Here is a 21,286-nt window from a genome sequence, read left to right as displayed (position 1 = left end):
AGCTAATTGGACTGGGTCTTAAATACTCATGATGCAGTGTGTGTGGTGCGTAACTTGAGTCTGCTGGGGTGGATGTGTTCAGAAGGAATGTGTTCAGTAGGTGAAACATTTTGCAAATAGCAAGAGAGACACTTAAAACATGAGACTGAATCATCACATTACAGCAGAACAGCCTCTTAATTTCTGATAAAAACATGCTTTATTCAATATTCCTTTCCAAACTAACAATACCTGTGTGATTAGTGAATGACAAAGTGTAAATAAATGCGTGTCACAAAGGCATTAATACTAAAATGGATGGGCAGCAGGGACCTTTTCAACACACGTAAGCACTGTCCAAAGCGCTCCCTCTCGCACACACATGCATGACAAACAGTGCCCCCCAGTGACTGCTTGGTGGTTCTGTTTTTGGGGTGTTTAAATTACGTAATGCAGAATGGCACAATTCACAGTCATTGAGGTCCACAGTCCTGCTGGTCTTTTGTGCCTACACTTAATTGACAAAGTAGTGTCATTAATTGGCCTGCAGACACTGCATTACATTTGTTTTATCCAAACCCCCAAAACAACCAGGAAGAACAGAACAGTATTTCAGTCTTTGTGGGCCAGAATGAACAGCCTTTCCCTAATATACAGATGTCGAATGGGACAAACATTTAGAGTCATGGTCCATTTACTTAAAAAATGGCTGAAATGTATTTGTTTAAAACAAATATAACATAGTGAACCAAAAGAAGATTCTAAAACACAGAATGTTGGAATTTTTCCAACCCAAACGTTGAAATAAAATAATGACTTGGTACACACCAGACCTAAAATTCTATCAAATGTTATTGAGGCATCATATACCAGATCTTTTACTTTTTTTAAATTTACACAAAAAGATGAATCTCTTATATTCATAAATGTAACTTATTTATATTATTCTTTATATAATTCTCTGTACATACTGTTTTAAAAGACAGTATAATATATACAGTATATAACTAACAGTTTTGTTGACGCTGGTGTTGTGAGCAAACGTTGCAAGCAGCTCGGTCTGTCCCAAAGTGTTTGCATTAGAAACAAGGCCTGTTCTGAACAGTCCCCTCAGAGCCCTGCGTGCCACACAAAGCTAACTAACAAGGATCAACCCCAAAAACACACAACATTTTTTTCACACTTGTAAATCCGAATTCTCAGAGCTGCGAGAGAGAGAGAGCGAGACTGTGCCAGGGGAGGAATCTCTCCTTTTCTCCTCTTCACTGGAATACTGAGATTCCAAAGGGAGCGTTGCCTGGAACACTGATATCCCCAAGGCCTCTTCCCAGCTGGCCCTCAGGCTGGGACATGTACTGCCAGCTGGCAATGTGCACGTGGCGACACCCATCGAACAAGGATAGAAATAAAGCCTTGCTTCCTGTGTTTTCCTCTCACTCTTCCCTCATAGGTTGGTTACCTGATAGTTGTGCAGTGTCACGGATTCAAGTGTTTCTCTGTTTCCTCTTAAAAAGTATATATATTTTTTTAATCCAACAAAGTCAATGAAGAGGAACCAAAGTTCAGCCCCCCTTTCAAGAGCTGGGTTGTTAGTAGTGGGTTTTGCGTTTGGATCCTGTTACGATCGGCCGGGCGAATTCCACAAAATCGTCTATGAGAACTGGCCACGCCCCTGACAGGAAGGAGACGTATGATTAGCGGTCACTTTATTGACCGAACAAAACTGACCTTAAATCTGACCTTAAATCAGTGTCTCATCTAAAGCAGTGGTCACTGGTCACCAAACCTGGTCCAGGAGAGCTGCAGGGTCTACGGGCTTTTGTTTCAGCCTAGTACTGAATCACCTGATTCAACTAATTTACAGCTCATCACAAACTTGATTAGCTGAATCAGGTGTGTTGGTGCTGAGCTGGAACAAAAGCCTGCCCACTCAGTAGCTTTCCAGGACCAGGTTTGATGACTACTGCAGTCTGTCATTGTGTATATTCAGTTGAGAGCAACATTCAGTGTATTGCACTTTTGCAAACAGCAATGAACCATGACTACTCTGTACCCTACTGAATACACTCCAGGTAACCACGGGTTTTAAACTCACCCTCCTCGTCGTAATTTGACATGTCGTCTGCGATTATGTTGCCAAAATCCAAGAGTAGGTTCCATGTGTCTTTGGGAATCGACCGTTTGTGGTGTTCCTATATAAAAAACGAGAAAACAAAAGTGGGAAAAGTGCACAAGCAGAAAACAAGACACAGGATGTACATAGCAAGCAAGGAGTCCAGCTCAAAATGTAATGTTAGATTGGGATGCATAACATTACTCACTCACCAATAAGAACCTGTTCCAGAGGTCCAGGAACTTAAAGCGGCCTGTCAGTACCAGGTTCCAGTAGGCCACAGCCATCTCTAGATCTAAAACACAGCCAGAGTTACACCTTGTTATCTCACTATAGTTTAATCAGATGTGTTCACACTGGGTTGAAACAAAAGCCTGCACACCCTCAGGTGTCCTCCGGACTGGAGTTAAGAAACACTGATGTAACTACAATAACTCTTGTGAACACTAATGTAACTAACTTTCATCTGTGCTTACCTAAACCCTTCTGTCCAGGGTTCTTGGCAAAGTTGAATGTGAACTGGTAGAAGTCCTTGAACTTGCCACTGTCTTTAAGCTCCTGTTCTAACCTGGGAAGAAGAGCCTTCAACTTCTCTGGGCTGTCGCACCTTGTGAGAAGATAAATACAGTGGGCAGGTAAATGGATCTCAATCAAAAACACAAACACACACCTCTTCTAATCCAGTGGTTCCTAAACTGTTCTTGTGCTATGATCTGTTACCCATCCATTGGGTTCCCCAGGGCAGTGTTTGGTAGGCACAAAACAGGATAACCTTTAGTAGCAAACCTTGTCCAATAAGAACACTGATTTTCAATTTCCATTTAAAAACATGTTCCTGTTCTGTACCTACTAAATAAGACCCAGAGCTAACCTACGCTGACTTGGCATCACACAAAACATAAGACACACAGTATTAATGCCAAAGTTCAGAGTCTAAATATAGAACTTCTCCCCACCATGTGAACACACTAACAACAAACACCACAATAACATGTACTGGCATTAACCAACAACACACTGTCACGCCACCAAACGAAGCTGCGTCGCAGAGTGAGGACTTCACCCCTCGCTCACCCCAGTTCGGACATGCCATCCAGGAACTCCTTCTTGCTGAACTCGCACTGGGTGGCGGCCCGGAACTTCCACGCCACCACCAAGACACTGATGCTGGCCGGGTCCAGGGTGAGGTCATCGCAGAACTGCTGGATGCCATCGATGCCTATCTTATTCTCATCCTGGGGATCTATGGAAATGACATGTATATACAATCATCTTAGGGATTTGAGAGAAACTTACACATTTCCTCTTTCAAGAAACAGGAGAACCGATACAATGCATAACACCACAAATACATACTACACACTTACTAACCCTTAACAGATACATAAACTTTGACACACAATCTCCACAGGCTGTATTCCTCTATAACTTCCCCCACTTGCCTTTGTAGCGGTTGTAGAGCTGTTCCAGCTTCTTCTTCTCCACAGGGGTTTTCATTGATTCCTTGTAGTAGAGGTCTGGGTTCTGGAAGTAGTTGTCTGTGGCCACCTCTAGTTTCCAGTCATTCTGGGTCAGGCAGTAAGCAGCAGTCTTCTCCCCAGCCTGCGTGAAGGACATGAACTGCCGGACCTTGTCCCTCTGCGAAGACTTCAGCTTATGCTGCACGGAGACAGGACACGGGCTGTCAGATACCGAGAGACCGTGCAGCACCGACAGCAAGACGCACACACACACTGAGACGCACACCAGGATACACAGGGGCACACACACATCCACAGACATTCAGGCCGAGGTCATGTGGACACCAGACATAAGGGTAGGTGGTTACAGACAGACAGTCACTTCATATGATGATGAGATACAAGTCGACAAACAGACAGACAAGCAAACAAGCTTTGGGCGTCCAGTCAACAAGCAAGGCAGACCTAGAACTATTCTGAGAGTGGAGAACGTTGAGTAAGCTCAGAGCACGTGCACCCCAGAAGGCCCCCAGTATATGGGGCGTCTAGTGGAATGTAGTGTAACACGAGTAGGGGGATGCCATCAATGGGACCTCACTGCTCAACTGTTCCAGGGCGTCCCATGGTCCCAAACACACTATGCTACTGCCAGATATACAGGGGTTATTTCCAACTTTGCAGAGTAAGCACTAAGCAGATTGTGTAATGAAGTGACCAGGTGTGTTCATTTCAAACTGAGTGCATGCACAATTAAACATGTAATGCAGTCCTGCTTGCGTGTTAAAAGTAAAGCATATTTCCATAACTTCGAGACATGCATCTATTTTAATAGACAGTCAACAACTGTAAACGATGATCACCGGGTGTTGGATAACTCTAGACTGATAACTACTTAACTGCCTTCACCATAGAGTGAATTTTAGTTCGGTTATAACTACTCTGTTGAGCGTGTGCGTGAAAAGCGACAACTATGATGTTGTTGAGCAAAAAAACAACTACCTCGGACGGAAACGTAATCATCAAAAACATGCAAAAACAGATCGGGCGTCCATAGGATATTTCACGGGTGTGCGAGAAAACACTATCCGTCCTGCGCGCTCACTGGTCCGGCTTGGCCACTGCCGTCAACCACGACCAACTTCTCAACTTGGAGCGTCTGACTAGCTCGCATTTCCAGACTACCAAAAAGGGAGTCGTAACCAGCTAGCTGCGCGCTGGACGAATGCGGTTCTAGGTCTCAAAATACCACCAACTGACCTTCCTTTCCTTTCCCTGGTAAATACGTTAAGTCAAGTGAAACAGCTCAACAATGGCAACACAGACAGACAGGAGACAGTCCGTGAGCCGCGACGGAACAATTTCTACCTTGCGCAACATGTTATAATCCCGGGGTTCAACATCACAGCAGCGGTTTATGTTTGAGAATCTGTTTATTAATGCCCTCCTTACCTACCATTTTCACACGGCTTTTTACCAATGTGATAGCCAGTCGCTGATTATGCGCTTGCGCGGAAGCACTGACAGCCCTTGCCTTGTAGAGTTGCACGTCGAGGTCATTTGAGTAAATATCCTACAGATATCACGGGATAACAATGAAACTTTGACAAGTAACACTTGTCGAGTGGACTCGAGTTATGCACAAACCTAGATATGGATGCCACTGTACCAATCAAAAATCTACAAAAGAGAAGGATGACAACTGATCTGGCTACCGATCAGTCACGAAGACTACATATCCCGAAATGCAACGTATGTTTGTTTCGGAAGTAGCTAGCAAGCAAGTCTAAGATCAACAAGTATTTTTCTTATGTGTGCTAAAAACATATTATTAATTTAAAATGTATGTTAGACCCCTTAATACCTATTATTGCTATCATATTAATAAACTTGTCTCGGTGTCAGCATTCAATTTAGCTGAACTACAGTCGTTTATTGGATTAACGTTAGCAATCTAAAAGTTGGAAGTTGAAGGAGCCCTTCTTTATGTACACAAAGCTCATTAGCAGACTGTTCGATTAAAGTACATACCTCAGGTAGGCCTACCGTCGAGGTTGGGGAAATATTGGTCTTTGGGTCAGGGGAAATTGTGTGGGGCTGCAAACCAGACACATTTCCCAATATCCAAGTAAAGCAGACGTCATGAAAGGAGTTGCTTCATGCCTTGAAATCTGATAAGTGAGAAGATCTGATGTGATTGGTGAAAAGACCAATTTGTGGAAAAAAATATCAGAAATTGGCTGCATGTTTAAAAGCAGGGGTTCCTAGTGGTGCAGTGGTCTAAGGTACCGCATCTTAGTGCAAGAAGCAGGTTGTATCACATCCGGCTGTGATTGGGAGTCCCATAGGGCGGCGCACAATTGGCCTGGGGTAGGCCGTTATTGTAATAATAATTTGTTCTTAACGGACTTGCCTAGTTAAATAAAGGTTCAATTAAAAATAGATGTATTCAGATTGGCGATAGCAGTCCAAATTTAGCCTACATGCATCTCTCAACAGAAATCTCCCACATAATCTTCTTCTGCAACATTTTATCACAACTGACATCCATCCATACTATTAAGCATCACTAAATGTGGTTTAGGGCCTATGTTACATGTGTTGCATGTTGTACGTTTTTCTTTGTGTGTGTGGTGAGGTTGGGAGGACACAACTCACATATCTTTCTCTCTATGATTACAGGTTGGAGGGGGTCATGAATGACTGAGCTGGGACTGGGAGGCTCAGTTGAGAAGGGCGTTCTATCTATCGCTTAATGAATCAGGGAAAAGGGAAAGGGGGATACCTAGTCAGTTGTACAACTGAAAGCATTCAACTGAAATGTGTCTTCCACATTTAACCCAACTCTGAAACAGAGAGGTGCGGGAGGCTCCCTTAACTCAACATCCACATCTTCGGTGGAATAGTGGGTTAACTGCCTTGCTCAGGGGCAGAACGACAGATTTTTACATTGTCAGCTCGGGGATTCAATCCAGCAATCTTTCTGTTACTGGCTCAACGCTCTAACCACTAGGCTGGTTGCGCTGCCATTCTGCCAAATATGGTTGTCAGATTGTGTGTTAAAAAAATGTCTGTGGTTGTTGTGGTGTACGTGGTTATGCTCATAGGATGACTTTTGAAGGTGAGACCTCACCTTCACAATCAACTTCAACATACAGACCATAGGTACAACACTCACATTCAGATGTAATCAGGAAAATATTTAACTGGTATCAACATGGCATTCAGATAAAAACGTAATGTATTGAGCTGAGCATAAGTTATTCTCAACAGAAAACCAAGAAAGTTCCATAGGTTATTTTCAACACAAACACCACATGCTTATTTTTTAACTAAGCCTTTAGCTGAACAGTCTCATTCTCTCCTCTAAATAGATGTGTTGAATGTTGTGGTTGTAATAAACAATAGACAATTCACAGTTGACTCCCCAATCAACACAGTTCATCATCTGTCACAAGAAAAAAAAAGGATTGGTATGTAAGGGTTCAGGACACTGACGGTGCTGGATGAGGTTTTCTGTGAACACTGATCTAAAGTCAGTGCTGCAACTACCCCCAAAGGTTAAGGTACATATTCAGGGAATATGAGCAGTTCCAAGATCAGTGTGTTTAAGACAGTTGAGCATGTATACCAGATAGGCCCATATATAACTGAACAGATTACTTATTATGACATTGACCTCTGATTTGCGATGTTTTCGAATGGCTTTTCACTGTTACTAGCTGTTACTATTTTTACTCCGTTTTAAATCCCGGAAAAGGCTTCTGAAACGCTGAAAAGCTGGAGACCAATGGGTGAACCCGGGATAGGAGGTCCTAATGCGCGAAGCAATCAGAACGCGCCAAAGGCGTGGCTTTAGCGGCATGGATTGCCTGCGTCATATTGAAGCTATCCAATCCGAAACGTCAGATGTTAGACACCGCCAAGATTGGTTTTCAGACTAGGACGGTGGAAGGTAACAGCTGAACACGAATCTCGAGCTAACGGCTATCAAAGGCAATAGACTTGGGTGTTTATTGATTGAAAGGGGGGAATTTATACATTTGACATTCGAAAGGGATATTTGTCTATCTAGCGATCCCTCCAAAAGATAGGCTATCTGCTTTGTAACTTGGAGGTAACTTGTTATGTTAGCAAGTTAGCTAACCACTTGCTACTGCTAACTAGTGCGTTGACCGCGTTGGCTAGCCAGTTTGCTAACGTTGGCTAATTTACCCAACCGGCTAGAATTGCAAGACTGGTACACCTAGCTCCATTATCCATTATGGTTATCAAGCCCACCAGCTGACCATCAAAATATGAATCGCGTTATTGTAGTTAGCCAGTCATAGCTAATATAACTTAGTTACTTTCTCTTGCGCGTTAGTGTCAAGTTATTTTTATGAAATATTTCGTTGTCATTGATGGTTGCAGATGTATTCCTACAATATAACGTTAGTAGGCAAAGTTTTGTCCTAGCCTGCTAGCTAACAGTAATCTTCTAGTCTTTGCCTACCGACCAATTACTACACATACGACAGCTAGCAAACTAGACCATTTCGTTATTTTTTTTTACCATTTACGCCCGAGGCATCCGCGCGCTATTAATGTAATTCATAGTTATTAGCTCGGTGGCTAGCGATGTTACTTGGAAAAGCATCCATTTTGAGATTGAGACATGATGGACCAGAAAGCTGCCTAACTAATTCGTTAAGGTCAAACTATGCATGTAGGCATACCTCAGGCGTGGAGTGTTGAATTGCTTAGAAGCTTAAATTCATTATTTCAGAATCAAGATAATTTGACGTATAGTTTTGTTTCCTGTTTGGCGATAGGGATTTAGACCTCCTCTTCCTCTGTCCTCGATGCCAACAAAACAGCCGTCGAAGAAGCAGACGAAAAGAGTGCACTCGTAAGTGCATATCAAATTAAACCTTTAAATTGTTTGGTAATTCCTTATTGCAAATGCATGTGTTGGCTTTTATTATTATAATGCACGCAGGATATATTTGAATCCGTTTTCTTATAGTTACACAATCTCAATTGCATTTGGAATAGTCTCAAAATGTGCCTCTAAACTAGCTGGCCTGTAATATCACTAACGCTAACGTTAGGTAGGTAGCTTGCTAGCTAGTTAGCATCAGTTTGCCCCTTGAGTTAGCTGTCGCAGAGTGCTGGATAGAAACAAATTCCCATGTAAAAAGTAATTAGCCAGCCAGACAACGTGCATTGTTGTAGCTGGCTAGCAATTTCTGCTCTGCCTCGTAAACTTCGTGGGGAATCTCGGGTCTAGGACGTGGTCAACAACACCTACTAGGCCTTACAGTTTGCATGATAAAAGTTATGGTAAGATATCAGAAATATAAAAATGAGGACGTTTGATAGATATCACAGGTGATCGAACTCATCACTTTGAAATATGCAATCGAAATTGCTTTCCAAAGACAATTTAGTCGGCTAGCAATGTTTTTGTTCAGGCTATAGCGATGTAGCAGGCTAGTGCTTTTGTGCAATATATTGCTTGCATACTAGCGGCCTTGATTTTTGATCAATAATGCAATCTGCTGCCTACCTTTGCAAACATTTCATGTACAATATGCAGTTCGTATACATGTGCAATAGTTCACCTGTGTGACATTCTCATGGCACCCGAGGCCTAACCAACTCGGGAGGGGAGGAATTTCCTGGGTAATGTTTTATTTATGCTCATGTATGTTGATCATTTTTTGCTCAATTGCTCCCCATACCAAAGTCGTCCTGCTTTGTCCAATGCATTCTTGGAATTATTCAGGTTAAATGGGTAGTTTCCACAGTGTACTTTTATGCACGGACAGCTAAAAATCCAGCTCTAGTCATTGCATTACACACTCCCCTGCTGTATCATGGTTGTTCTGTTTCAGAGAACTCGTTGGTGACATCAGAGCTTCCCTTTCTTCAGACAGAGCCTTACTTTGTTCCGACAGGATGATGGCCAAAGATGTGAGTCTGATCAGAGACAACCAGATGCAGTATTCTTCCACCTTGGTCCTGGGGGACTTAGACATTTGAGAGATTCAATAGAGACCAGCTGTTGAAATTTTACTGGAGTAGATGTTGATGGTGTCTTCCCCACAGGTTGGTCTGATGGAAACCAATGGAGAACTGAAGGTTTTTATTGACCAGAATCTGAGTCCTAGTAAAGGTGAGCAAAGCACAGTGTTGTGCTCCAGAATACAGATCAGTGTCATTCAAACCTTGTCTATGTCCGGTATATGTCCTCAACTCAACAGCAGGGGGCAATAAGACTACACAGAAGTTTCTCATTTTACTCCCCTCCCAACTTCTGCTAGTCTTATTACTGGTTTCCATGTCAGACAGTGCAGGTGTTCTAAATATCTGTGTACCCGCAAATACATGTTTTCCCTTACTTGGGCCAGTAAGTTTGCATCCCATAGGGCCTCCTGCCTGTTCTCTGTAACCATCTGACTGTTCGCTGTAACCATCTACCTGGGGGAACTGGATATGAAGAGAGGCAGTCATTTTGTTTGGTTCCAGATGACCCTTTTGACCCTAGTGTTTACTCCGCTCTTTCCTAGGTGTCTTGTCTCTGGTTGCTGTCCATCCTGCATCCCTCCCTGTGGCCAAACAACTACTGCCCAAAACACTGGGGCTCTCCAATGTCAACATTGCTCCACACATGGTGAGTGCGTCTGTCTACCTTCACTATTTACCCGAATGGACCGAAATATACTGCAATACGGCAGGGGGGGGGTGGCAGGGTAGCCTAGCCTAGTGGATAGAGCGTTGGACCAGTAACCGGAAGGTTGCAAGTTCAAACCCCCGAGCTGTCGTTCTACCCCTGAACAGGCAGTTAATCCACTAGGCCGTCATTGAAAATAAGAATGTGTTCTTAACTGACTTGCCTAGTGAAATAAAGGTAAAATAAATAAATAAAAAATACAGTCATATCACAACCACATACTTGATGACAAAGTATTTTATTTTGAGACCGTGTGGTAGATCGCAGGTTAATATTTTCTCTCGCAGACAAGGTAAAAAGAAATGTTGTTCTGCCCCTGAACAAGGCAGTTAACCCTCCATTCCTAGGCCGTCATTGAAAATAAGAATGTGTTCTTAACTGACTTGCTTGGTTAAATAAAGGTTTAAACATAAAAAAATAAAAAGCAAGCTCACCACTTGCGTACACTTGGCCAAAGTGCTTCACAGCTACAATCTATCAGTTTATAGACAAGCACAATCATACTTCATGGTCTCTAAGCCCAAACCATTAGCCTTGTGAGGTGACCGGGGATGAGCTTAAGCTGATCAACCTCTGCAGTCAGCAGGATTACACACCATCCCATTACATACATGAGAATATATACATGGAGGGAATCAGTTTAGGTATCACCTGATGGCCGGCCAGCAGACAATGGAATAGATCACTTACCTGGCCTGCCTCCCGTACTTCATTTGAGCAGGAAGTTCTCTTCACCTCAGAGAAGACTCACTCCACCACAGGCACTTGGTATATTATGAGTCAGCGGCATAATGCTCTTTCCATTTCTTATGGTCTTGGGAGATACACCCACCCATAAAACATTGATATACAAGCAGACACCGTGATATCCAGGGGCACACTCCAACTCTCAGACATGATTTACAAAAGATGCATGGATGCACTGCATGCTCGGGCCGAGGATTCAAGCGTTGTGGGCTTACAACGGCAGTCAAGCATCCAAGCTAACATTGGTTAGCTACTTCCAGACACAAATGAGAGAACACCTCACTCTGACCGTTTTACTCGCCATAGCAGAGCTGTTTAGGCAGTTTTCATGTTATCCGGAGCTTTGGTGACTAATTGTGCTGCTGGCAACAATTTAGTTACGTGTTTTTGCTGACGTTTACTGACACCGGCCATATTCAATGGGTGTTGAGCACTTGTAAATTCATCACTTATTCTGCGCTCTGGTACTCAGAGGAGAGTGCTCTGAAAGAGTAGATAGCCAGAGCGAATTTACGAATGCACCCGAATGTCCATTGAGAAAGCCCAACGACTATACCACTTAGTTAAGCTAAAAATGATGGGAATAATAGTCAATTATTGTTGTGTAGTTAATTAGTTAGCATATAGTTAATATACTGGCAAGTTTGATGTATTAGTAGGCCAACTAACTTTAGGTAGCTAGCTAACATACCGGTAGATAATTCTGTAGTGATATGCTATATGGTTCATAAGGATAGCTCTAAAATTGTCAGACATAACATGTAAGTTAACCCATTTGAAAAGTCATTACTTTAATACATTGCTTAACATTTGTCGTAATTAGTTAAAGAAATGAATTTGTTTCCGCCCTCGTTGGACTTGGGCTGCATATATTCTTCAAATCTGAAAACGTTGTGAAGCCACACCCATTTCCAGAATTGCATTATGGGCCCTAAAAGCACTGAAATAGTGTCCACTGCTTGTACACTTCGTACACTCCGGGAACTTTTGGCACACTAACTGTATCCATACTATCACCAATAAGCATACTATATACTCAATTTACATCGCAAATAGTATAGTTAGTGCAGTTAGTATGAGTACAGATCATCATCATGTGTTCTCTTTTTAAGTGTGTGAATTTGACAGTTTTTCCTGTCCTGCTGAGCATTCAAAATGTAACGAGTACTTTTGGTTTTCAGGGAAAATGTATGGAGTAAAAAGTACAAATATTTTCATTAAGTATGTATTGAAGTAGAAGTTGTCAGAAATATAAATAGTTAAGTACAGATACTCCAAAAAAATGACTTGAGTAGTAGTTTGAAGTATTTTTACTGACATACTTTACACTGCTGTTTGAGGGGCCGCAGTGGCTTGCCGGTCTGCGTACCCACATCCTCCCCATCTTGACAGTGGAGAGAACAAATTTAAGTTCATTTCTGGCTATGCTACACATTTTGCTATCAGGTGGAGAGAAATGTTTGAATATGTTATCAGTGTGAGCAACAAAATCAATTGGGCTGAACCACAGGTATCAAACTCCTTCCATGGAGGGCCGAGTGTCTTCAGGTTTTAGCTCCTCCCCTTGTACTTGATTGATGAATTTAAGGTGACTAATTAGTAAGGAATTCAAAGGAAAAAATGACAACCTTCAGACACTTGGTCCTCCGTGGAATGAGTTTGACATCCCTGGTCTAAGCCATCGCATTTCACATCATGATTAGGGCTGTGACGGTCATGACTTTTTGGATAACGGTTATTGGCCAGCCAAATGACAGTGATCACTGTAATGACCATTCAAATGAGAAAATATATGACATTAAGACACATTTTCTCCTTCTGCTCCTGACAGCATGTGCTGCAATAGAAATAGATTGAAAGAACAGGTGTCCCCATTAGTCATTTTTTTTAAACGGTTAAGGCTTTTATTTTCATCAAATCAAATGTTATTGCGAGTGTCGCGAAATGCTTGTGCTTCTAGTTCCGACAGTCCAGCAATATCTAACAAGTAATCAAACAATTTTACAACTACCTAATACACACAAATCTAAGTAAAGGAATGGAATAGGAATATATACATATATATATGGATGCAAATGAGCAGCGTAGGCAAGATGCAATAGATAGTATAAAATACAGTATGTACTATGAGATGAGTAATGCAAGATTTGTAAACATTATTAAAGTGACTAGTGATCCATTTATTTAAGTGGCCAATGATTTCAAGTCTGTATGTATTCTCACTGTTAGTGATGGCTGTTTAACAGTCTGGTGGCCTTGAGATATAAGCTATTTTTCAGTCTCTTGGTCCCAGCTTTGATGCACCTGTACTGACCTCGCCTTCTGGATGGTAGCGGGGTGAACAGGCAGTGGCTCGGGTGTTTCTTGTCCTTGATGATCTTTTTGGCCTTCCTGTGACATCGGGTGCTGTTGGAAGGTGGTTTGCCCCCGGTGCTGTGCAGACCCGCACCACCCCCTGGAGAGCCCTGCGGTTGTGGGCAGTGCCGTTGCCGTACCAGGCATGCTCTTAATTGTGCATCTGTACAAATGTGTAAGGGTTTTAGGTGACAAGCCGAATTAAGATCTTCATCTGGTAACACTGTTATAGAGTAACTGTGCCAGCCCTAATCACAATGTCGTCACCGTTGACGATGGCTGTCGATCATCGTTGATAGACAATGCAATCGTAATGTCGCCCAACCCTACACTAAACTTTTCAATTATATATGACTATGATGGTCTGTTTATATTGATGTGTGTTGTAGGTGTATGTAAAAAAAAAAAATTACTCTTTTGGATTATAAAGCTTCTAGTACTCTAAAACTGAATTGGTTGAGCTCTCACCCCCTCCCCCTGTAGGTTATTGGTACGCCCCAGAGGCCCAGTGTTTCCAGTGCCATACTGGTGAACAGCCCTCACACACCCAGCTCCCAGTTCCTCACACAGAGCCAGCCGGCCGACGCGTCGCCTTGGTCATCGGGGTGAGTTTAGTTGATTTATTCTGTGTGATATGCCAGTGTAGTCTAGAAGTATATAGCTGTGTTTAACCACCTTTGTCCACAGGAAGCGTGGTAAGAAGGGGGAGAAGAATGGCAAGGGCCTGAGGCATTTCTCCATGAAGGTGTGTGAGAAGGTGCAAAAGAAGGGTGTCACCTCGTACAATGAGGTGGCAGACGAGCTGGTGGCGGAGTTCAGCGCTGCAGACAACCACATCTCCCCCAACGACTCTGTGAGTTTTGCAGCTGTATGCACAATGCACAGGGCTCTTCCTCAAAACAGCCTGGGGAAGTCTTTGACTTCACTTTCTCTGAGACATAATTCTCTGTGACATCAGACATTGTCTGAATTCCTAATTATGCCATCACACTGTCAGACAGAATTCTCCGTTGTTGCATCACTCTTAAAACTCCTCTGACAGAACTCCTCGTTATGACATCACTCTCTGACAACCATCACGTTTTTCAGCCTTACTCTTAGAAAATCTCTATATGACATCACAATTTCAGACACAACAAACCTACTTAGGAAATGAAGTTATGACATGGAGGTCTTCCTCAAGCCTAATTTATGTCCGCTACTTTTGCTTTTGGTGTTCGGACTTCAAACATCAGCTGCCATCCTCAGTGTTCCGCTTCATCCACCTCCTTGTAAAGTCCGAAAGAGATTTCGGAGTGCGGACTGAAGCGGATGTTTTCGCTCATGCTAAAACGGAAGTAGTAAATTAGGCTTTAGCACACTGGTTTCATTATGAAAAAATCCACATGATCATTATGACACCAAACCCAATGGAAGCGCTCTGCACACACAGGAGTCAGAGATTAACCCCTTCCCCCTCTCCTTGTAGCATGTGTATGACCAGAAGAACATCCGACGGCGTGTGTACGACGCGCTCAATGTGCTTATGGCCATGAACATCATCTCTAAAGAGAAGAAAGAGATCAAGTGGATTGGTCTGCCCACCAACTCGGCCCAGGAATGCCAGAACCTAGAGGTGAGTCTAATATATACACTGAACAAAAATATAAACTAAACATGTAAAATGTTGGTCCCATAATTCACGAGCGGAAATAAAATATCCCCCAAATGTTCCATACACACACAGTTTATTTCTCTCAAATGTTGTGCACAAATTGTACATCCCTGTTAGTATTTCTTATTTGCCAAAATAATCCATCTACCTGATAGTTGTTGCAAATCAAGAAGCTGATTAAACAGTATGCTCGTTACACAGGTGCACCTTGTGCTGGGGACAATAAAAGCCCACTCTTAAATGTGCAGTTGTCACACAACACAATGTCACAGAGGTCTCCAGTTTTGAGAGACCGTGCATTTGGCATGCTCACTGCAGGAATATGCAGAGCTGTTGCCAGAGAATTGAATGTTTGTTTCTCTACAATAAGCCTCAAGTTGTTTTAGAGAATTTGGCAGTATGACCAACTGGCCTTACAACCGCAGACCACGTGAATGGCGACGTGTGGGAGAGCTGTTTGCTGATGTCAACGTTGTGAACAGAGTGTCCCATGGTGGCGGTGAGGTTATAGTTTAAGCTACGGACAACAAACGCAATTGCATTTTATCAATGGCAATTTGAATGCACAAAGATACAGTGATGAGATCCTGAGGCCAATTTTCCTGCCACCATCACCTCATGTTTCAGCATGATAATGCACAGCTCCATGTCGCAATGATCTGACTGTAATTTCTGGAAGCTGAAAATGTTCCAGTTCTTCTATGGCCTGCATACTCACCAGACATGTCACCCGTTGAGCATGTTTGGAATGCTCTGGATTGACTTCCAGTTCCCGTCAATATCCAGCAGCTTTGCACAGCCATTGAAGTGGGACAACATTTTACAGGCCACACTCAGCAGCCTGATCAACTGTATGCGAAGGATGTGTCACGCTGCATGAGGCAAATGGTGGTCACACCAGATACTAACTGATTTTCTGATCCACTCCCCTACCTTTTTATTAATTGACCAAAAGATGCATATCTGTATTCCCAGTCATGTGAAATCCATAGATTAGGGTCTAATTTATTTATTTAAGTGGATTGATTTCCTTATGAACTGTAACTCAGTAAAATCTTTTTAATTGCATGTTGCTTTTTTATTTTTGTTCATTGTAAATGCACCGTGCATTCAGAAAGTATTCAGACCCGTTAACTTTTTCCACATTTTGTTACTTAACAGCCTTATTTACAATGAATGCCTACCGGGGAACAGTGAGTTAACTGCCTTGTTCAGGACAGAACAACAGATTATTTCATTGTCAGCTCGGGGATTCAATCCAGCAACCTTTTCAGTTACTGGCCCAACGCTCTAACCACTAGGCAACCTGCCACCCCCTCTTCTTGGGTTTGATGCTACAAGCTTGGCAAACCTGTATTTAGGTAGTTTATCCAGTTCTCTGCAGATCCTCTCAAGCTCTATCGGGTTGGATGGGGAAGACTCGATGCTGTAACTCAATACTGTAATCGCTGCCAAATGTGCTAAAACAAAATACTGAGTAAAGGGTCTGAATACTTATGCAAATGTAATATTTCAGCTAATTCTTTTAATAGACATTTGCAAAAATGTCTAAACCAGTTTTTTTCTGTCATTATGGGGTATTGTGTGTAGATTGAGGAGAAAAAAACGATTTAATCCACTTTAGAATATGGCTGTTACGTAACAAATGTGGAATAAGTCAAGGGGTCTGAGTACTTTCAGAAAGCACTGTGTATATACACACACCTGGTACACCATGAACTCTCTTCTCCCTCACCCCCTCTTTTCTAATGCGCTCTCACACCCTGGCTGTGTTCTGCTCTTCTGTAGGTGGAGAGACAAAGGCGACTGGAGAGAATCAAGCAGAAGCAGTCACAACTCCAAGAGCTTATATTACAGGTGATCAGCTTCCCTCCTGTTACAGGACTAGCTTCCCTCCTGTTACAGGACTAGCTTGCCTCCTGTTACAGGACTAGCTTGCCTCCTGTTACAGGACTAGCTTGCCTCCTGTTACAGGACTAGCTTGCCTCCTGCTACAGGACTAGCTTGCCTCCTGCTACAGGACTAGCTTGCCTCCTGCTACAGGACTAGCTTGCCTCCTGCTACAGGACTAGCTTGCCTCCTGCTACAGGACTAGCTTGCCTCCTGCTACAGGACTAGCTTGCCTCCTGCTACAGGACTAGCTTGCCTCCTGCTACAGGACTAGCTTGCCTCCTGCTACAGGACTAGCTTGCCTCCTGCTACAGGACTAGCTTGCCTCCTGCTACAGGACTAGCTTGCCTCCTGCTACAGGACTAGCTTGCCTCCTGTTACAGGACTAGCTTGCCTCCTGTTACAGGACTAGCTTGCCTCCTGCTACAGGACTAGCTTGCCTCCTGCTACAGGACTAGCTTGCCTCCTGCTACAGGACTAGCTTGCCTCCTGCTACAGGACTAGCTTGCCTCCTGCTACAGGACTAGCTTGCCTCCTGCTACAGGACTAGCTTGCCTCCTGCTACAGGACTAGCTTGCCTCCTGCTACAGGACTAGCTTGCCTCCTGCTACAGGACTAGCTTGCCTCCTGCTACAGGACTAGCTTGCCTCCTGCTACAGGACTAGCTTGCCTCCTGCTACAGGACTAGCTTGCCTCCTGCTACAGGACTAGCTTGCCTCCTGCTACAGGACTAGCTTGCCTCCTGCTACAGGACTAGCTTGCCTCATCGACAACAATACAATCACTGATAAAGGCAAGCATATACAAGACCACAAATTGTCTTAAAGGGGAGATCAGCAGTTGCTGCATACATTTTTTAGACTTAAATTAATACGTACCCATTGATTCTTTAAGAATATACCTTAGGAATGCCCCAATAGCTTAGCTGAACTGCCGTACCCCATCAGAATCCAAAATATAAGCCTGTTTTACTGGTTAAAAAAACTCTAATTTTAATATGTCCATGCATCCATAGCTTTGTCTTGTTGTTATTTTTCTCGTGCCCCATCCCTCAGCTTTCTACCGAAACAACAGTGGTGGGGACAATGCTTTATTGTTTCAACTGCCGATTGGCACTTTAACATTGTTCTAATGTTCTATCCATGATCCTCTCCTGCAGCAAATAGCCTTTAAGAACCTGGTGCAGCGGAACCGACAGACGGAACAGCAGACCAACAGACCTCCGCCCCCCAACTCTCTCATCCACCTCCCCTTCATCATTGTCAACACTAGCAAGAAGACTGTCATCGACTGCAGCATCTCCAACGACAAGTGAGTGACTGTAATATTTGAGTGTCTGTGTAAATTGATCATCAACTTAATTCATGTAGACATTTTTATTTTGTCCCACAGAATTTTCACCAAATAGATTTTCATGTAAATGGACCATTTAAAATGTAAATTTATCAGACTCTTATCCAATGTGACTGGAGGAGGGGAGCAATTAGCGTTAAGTGCCTTACTCAAGGGCACATTGACAGATTTTTCACCTAGTCAGCTCAGGGATTCGAACCAACTACCTTTCGGTTACTGCGCCAATGCTCCTAACCGCTAGGCTACCTGCCGCCCCCCAATAAAGTATCGTATTGAGGCAATGGCAACACCCCGCTCAAGTTTTTCCAGGATTGAATGTTTTCATTCATGTTTTAACCATGCCATTATATTCACCTCTTTACTTTCCTTCTCTTCAGGTTTGAGTACCTGTTCAACTTTGACAGCATGTTTGAGATCCACGACGACATTGAGGTGCTGAAGCGTATGGGCATGGCCTGTGGCCTGGAGGTGGGCAAGTGTTCCCCGGAGGACCTGAAGGTGGCACGTAGCCTGGTGCCCAAAGCCCTGGAGCCTTACGTCACAGGTCAGAGACCATAGGGGTCAGGGTTCATAGTGCATGCTTAAATTTCAGCCATAGGTCAAGTCATTGAGCTACACATGATCCTTATCAAACAAAGTAAGTGAGATTAATTGGGCATGAAATACTCAAACATGTTGCTAATTCGGGGTAGATTGGTCCTGTTTGGTTCTCTCTAAGGTATATATGTGAATGTGTGTACTACTGTCTCAAACAGAGATGGCCCAGGGCCCCATCAGTAACGTCTACATCACTGGAGGATCCTCCACCAACGGGGGGCGCCATCACGGCCAGGGCAGGTGAGTCTCTCTCTCCTCTACTGTTGCCCTAGTCAGGGTGTTCAATAGCACGTTCACATAAAAATATGGTAACTCTTCCTCTATCTCTCTCTCTCTGTAGTGACAGTGGTGCAGATGGTACCCTGGCCTCCAGCTCTAATGACTCTCACTACAGCGGCTCCCGTGTTGAGACCCCTGTGTCGTACATGGGGGATGATGACGAGGAGGATGACTATGATGAGAATGACGATGAAGATTAACCTCCTGCCACTCCACGCATTTCTCATCTCCAACATGCAGTCTGTCTCTGCATCTCTCTCTGTATCGCTTTCTCTCAAGGGCGTTGAAGAATGTTTGAGTATGGAGGCTGTGCAACCCTCTTCTCAGAGCGGGATCCTGAATCACATGATAGCCAATGGCTCTCTGGGAAGTGTAGTTTATGGCTTTGGCACTGCTGCGTCCTTTCTGTGTATTATCACCCTCTTCTTGGCAAGCCATCCCACCCGAGAATAAAGCTACAACAAAAAATCTTCCAGCCAACTCATTGCTGTTGGAGAATGTATAGTGTTCCTTGTGTGTGAAATAGTTATCTTTATTATGTTTTGATTACGTTGGAGAGACTCAATGGTGAACCACTGTTTCAAGATGGCTGCCAGTGTAACTGCACCAGACCACTGGCTCAGAGACATTCACTGGATCCAAAATGGCTGATTTAGTTGCCACAACGCCCTAAGAAAGATTGAGACTGCCCTTTTGAAAGTGTGGACACTATTTTGTTACACCTCCCCTCCCCTGCTATTTGTGGCATTGATTTCAAGCAGAGCATTTGTATCTGCTCCCCACCGTTCTGTAGGCAGCTGCTTTTCTGGTCCTTGTTTTTGGAGCGTTTTAGCAGCGACTCAATCCCTCAGACCCTGTCACACCGTGGTAGTGTTTACAAATGACTGGCACCAGCGAAGAAAATAACTCCTACCCACGCTAACTATAGGACAATGTTAGGCTTTGTTTGTGAGATGTAAACGGATCCTGTGAAGATTGTAGTTTATAGCATCCTTTACAGGTCAGTGGCGGAAGGAAGGCCTGGACATGATCGATGTATCAAATATGTGGGTTGTGTAGGTCTCGATGGACTCACTTCCAAGATCTCCTTTTTCAAACTGAACAACCCATGTACTGATTCTTCCAAAATACCTTTTCTGTAATCTAATATAAGTTTGAAAATTAAATATAGAGAATGTTTTAACAAGTTGACTTCAGTGAGCGTTTTGTGCTTTTTTATAACTTCTAATCTGAAATGCAGTTGGGTGGTATTTTCTCAAATTTTCTTCAATAGCTGAACTAGGACGGTAAAACCTCAAATGTGTCAAACATATTAAATCCAATGGGAAATCTGTGTTAATTGACTTGCAGTTTAATTGACTGCGTTATGATAATGGTGCCCAGGGTGACTATCCTGAGCGAAATGGCAAGTGTCGTCACTGACATTTTCAACCTCTCCTTGTCCTGGTCTGTAATACCAACATGTTTTAAGCAGACCACCATAGTGCCTGTGCCCAAGAACACGAAGGTAACCTGCCTAAATGACTACCGACCCGTAGGACTCACGTCTTTAGCCATGAAGTGCTTTGAAAGGCTGGTCATGGCTCACATCAACATCCCGGAAACCCTAGACCCACTCCAATTTGCGTACTGCCCCAACAGATCCACAGATGATGCAGTCTCTATTGCACTCCGCACTGCCCTTTCCCACCTGGACTAAAGGAACACCTATGTGAGAGTGCTATTCATTGACTACAGCTCAGCACTCAACACCATAGTGCCCTCCAAGCTCAACACTAAGCTAAGGACACTGGGACTAAACACCTCCCTCTGCAACTGGATCCTGGACTTCCAGATGGGCCGCCCCCAGGTGGTAAGGGTAAGTAACAACACCTTCGCCACACTGATCTTCAACACGGGCCCCTCAGGGGTGCGTGCTCAGTCACCTCCTGTACTCCATGTTCACTCATGACTGCACGGCCAGGCACGACTCCAACACCATTAAGTTTGCAGTTGACACAACAGTGGTAGGCCTGATCACCGACAACGAGACAGCCTATAGGGAGGTCAGAGACCTGGCCGTGTGGTGCCAAGACAACTTCTCCCTCAATGTGATCAAGACAAAGGAGATGATTGTGGACTACAGGAAAAAGAGGACTGAGCAG

At 43.6% G+C, this 21,286-nt stretch overlaps 2 protein-coding genes across 15 annotated transcripts; one reads left to right on the top strand and one right to left on the bottom strand.

Annotated features, from left to right (window-relative positions):
* Window positions 1-176: 176 nt before the first annotated feature.
* dcun1d2a (DCN1, defective in cullin neddylation 1, domain containing 2a) lies at window positions 177-5,719 on the bottom strand. Of its 9 annotated transcripts, none has more exons than XM_036958624.1 (7): window positions 5,581-5,719; window positions 3,535-3,751; window positions 3,167-3,335; window positions 2,569-2,699; window positions 2,305-2,387; window positions 2,075-2,171; window positions 177-1,651 (listed from the first exon to the last, which is right to left on the bottom strand). In XM_036958624.1, exons 2-7 carry the CDS (start codon window positions 3,707-3,709, stop codon window positions 1,569-1,571), a joined length of 738 nt encoding a protein of 245 aa, XP_036814519.1. In that variant the 5' UTR covers window positions 3,710-3,751; window positions 5,581-5,719; the 3' UTR covers window positions 177-1,568. The 9 variants fall into 9 exon arrangements, with proteins under 9 accessions (XP_036814519.1, XP_021434494.1, XP_021434495.1 ...); XM_021578819.2 differs by lacking the exon at window positions 5,581-5,719 and adding an exon at window positions 5,006-5,161; XM_021578820.2 differs by lacking the exon at window positions 5,581-5,719 and adding an exon at window positions 5,002-5,070.
* Window positions 5,720-7,440: 1,721 nt separating this feature from the next.
* Window positions 7,441-20,333, top strand: LOC110501327 (transcription factor Dp-1). Of its 6 annotated transcripts, none has more exons than XM_021578807.2 (13): window positions 7,441-7,504; window positions 8,364-8,440; window positions 9,429-9,507; window positions 9,643-9,709; window positions 10,104-10,207; window positions 13,853-13,974; window positions 14,057-14,222; window positions 14,838-14,984; window positions 16,812-16,880; window positions 18,073-18,224; window positions 18,644-18,810; window positions 19,022-19,103; window positions 19,204-19,610. In XM_021578807.2, exons 2-13 carry the CDS (start codon window positions 8,394-8,396, stop codon window positions 19,340-19,342), a joined length of 1,341 nt encoding a protein of 446 aa, XP_021434482.2. In that variant the 5' UTR covers window positions 7,441-7,504; window positions 8,364-8,393; the 3' UTR covers window positions 19,343-19,610. The 6 variants fall into 6 exon arrangements, with proteins under 6 accessions (XP_021434482.2, XP_021434486.2, XP_021434483.2 ...); XM_021578808.2 differs by having other exon boundaries at window positions 7,482-7,545; XM_021578811.2 differs by lacking the exon at window positions 8,364-8,440 and having other exon boundaries at window positions 7,457-7,504.
* The last annotated feature ends 953 nt before the right edge of the window (window positions 20,334-21,286 follow it).

This window comes from Oncorhynchus mykiss, chromosome 22 (assembly GCF_013265735.2).
Source record: "Oncorhynchus mykiss isolate Arlee chromosome 22, USDA_OmykA_1.1, whole genome shotgun sequence".
NCBI classification, from domain to species: Eukaryota; Metazoa; Chordata; class Actinopteri; order Salmoniformes; family Salmonidae; genus Oncorhynchus; species Oncorhynchus mykiss.
This window is presented reverse-complemented; position numbering and strand designations above follow the sequence as displayed.

Excerpts from the sequence above, each read along its gene's own strand:
- LOC110501327 (XM_036958620.1), top strand. The coding sequence starts at position 8,394 with ATGCCAACAAAACAGCCGTCGAAGAAGCAGACGAAAAGAGTGCACTC. Across the intron at positions 14,985-16,811 it reads AGGAATGCCAGAACCTAGAG|GTGGAGAGACAAAGGCGACT; the intron begins GTGAGTCTAATA and ends GCTCTTCTGTAG. Across the intron at positions 16,881-18,072 it reads TCCAAGAGCTTATATTACAG|CAAATAGCCTTTAAGAACCT; the intron begins GTGATCAGCTTC and ends CCTCTCCTGCAG.
- dcun1d2a (XM_021578816.2), bottom strand. The coding sequence starts at position 4,581 with ATGTTTTTGATGATTACGTTTCCGTCCGAGGTA. Across the intron at positions 3,752-4,548 it reads TTACGTTTCCGTCCGAGGTA|CATAAGCTGAAGTCTTCGCA; the intron begins GTTGTTTTTTTG and ends GTCTCCGTGCAG. Across the intron at positions 3,336-3,534 it reads GCTCTACAACCGCTACAAAG|ATCCCCAGGATGAGAATAAG; the intron begins GCAAGTGGGGGA and ends TCATTTCCATAG.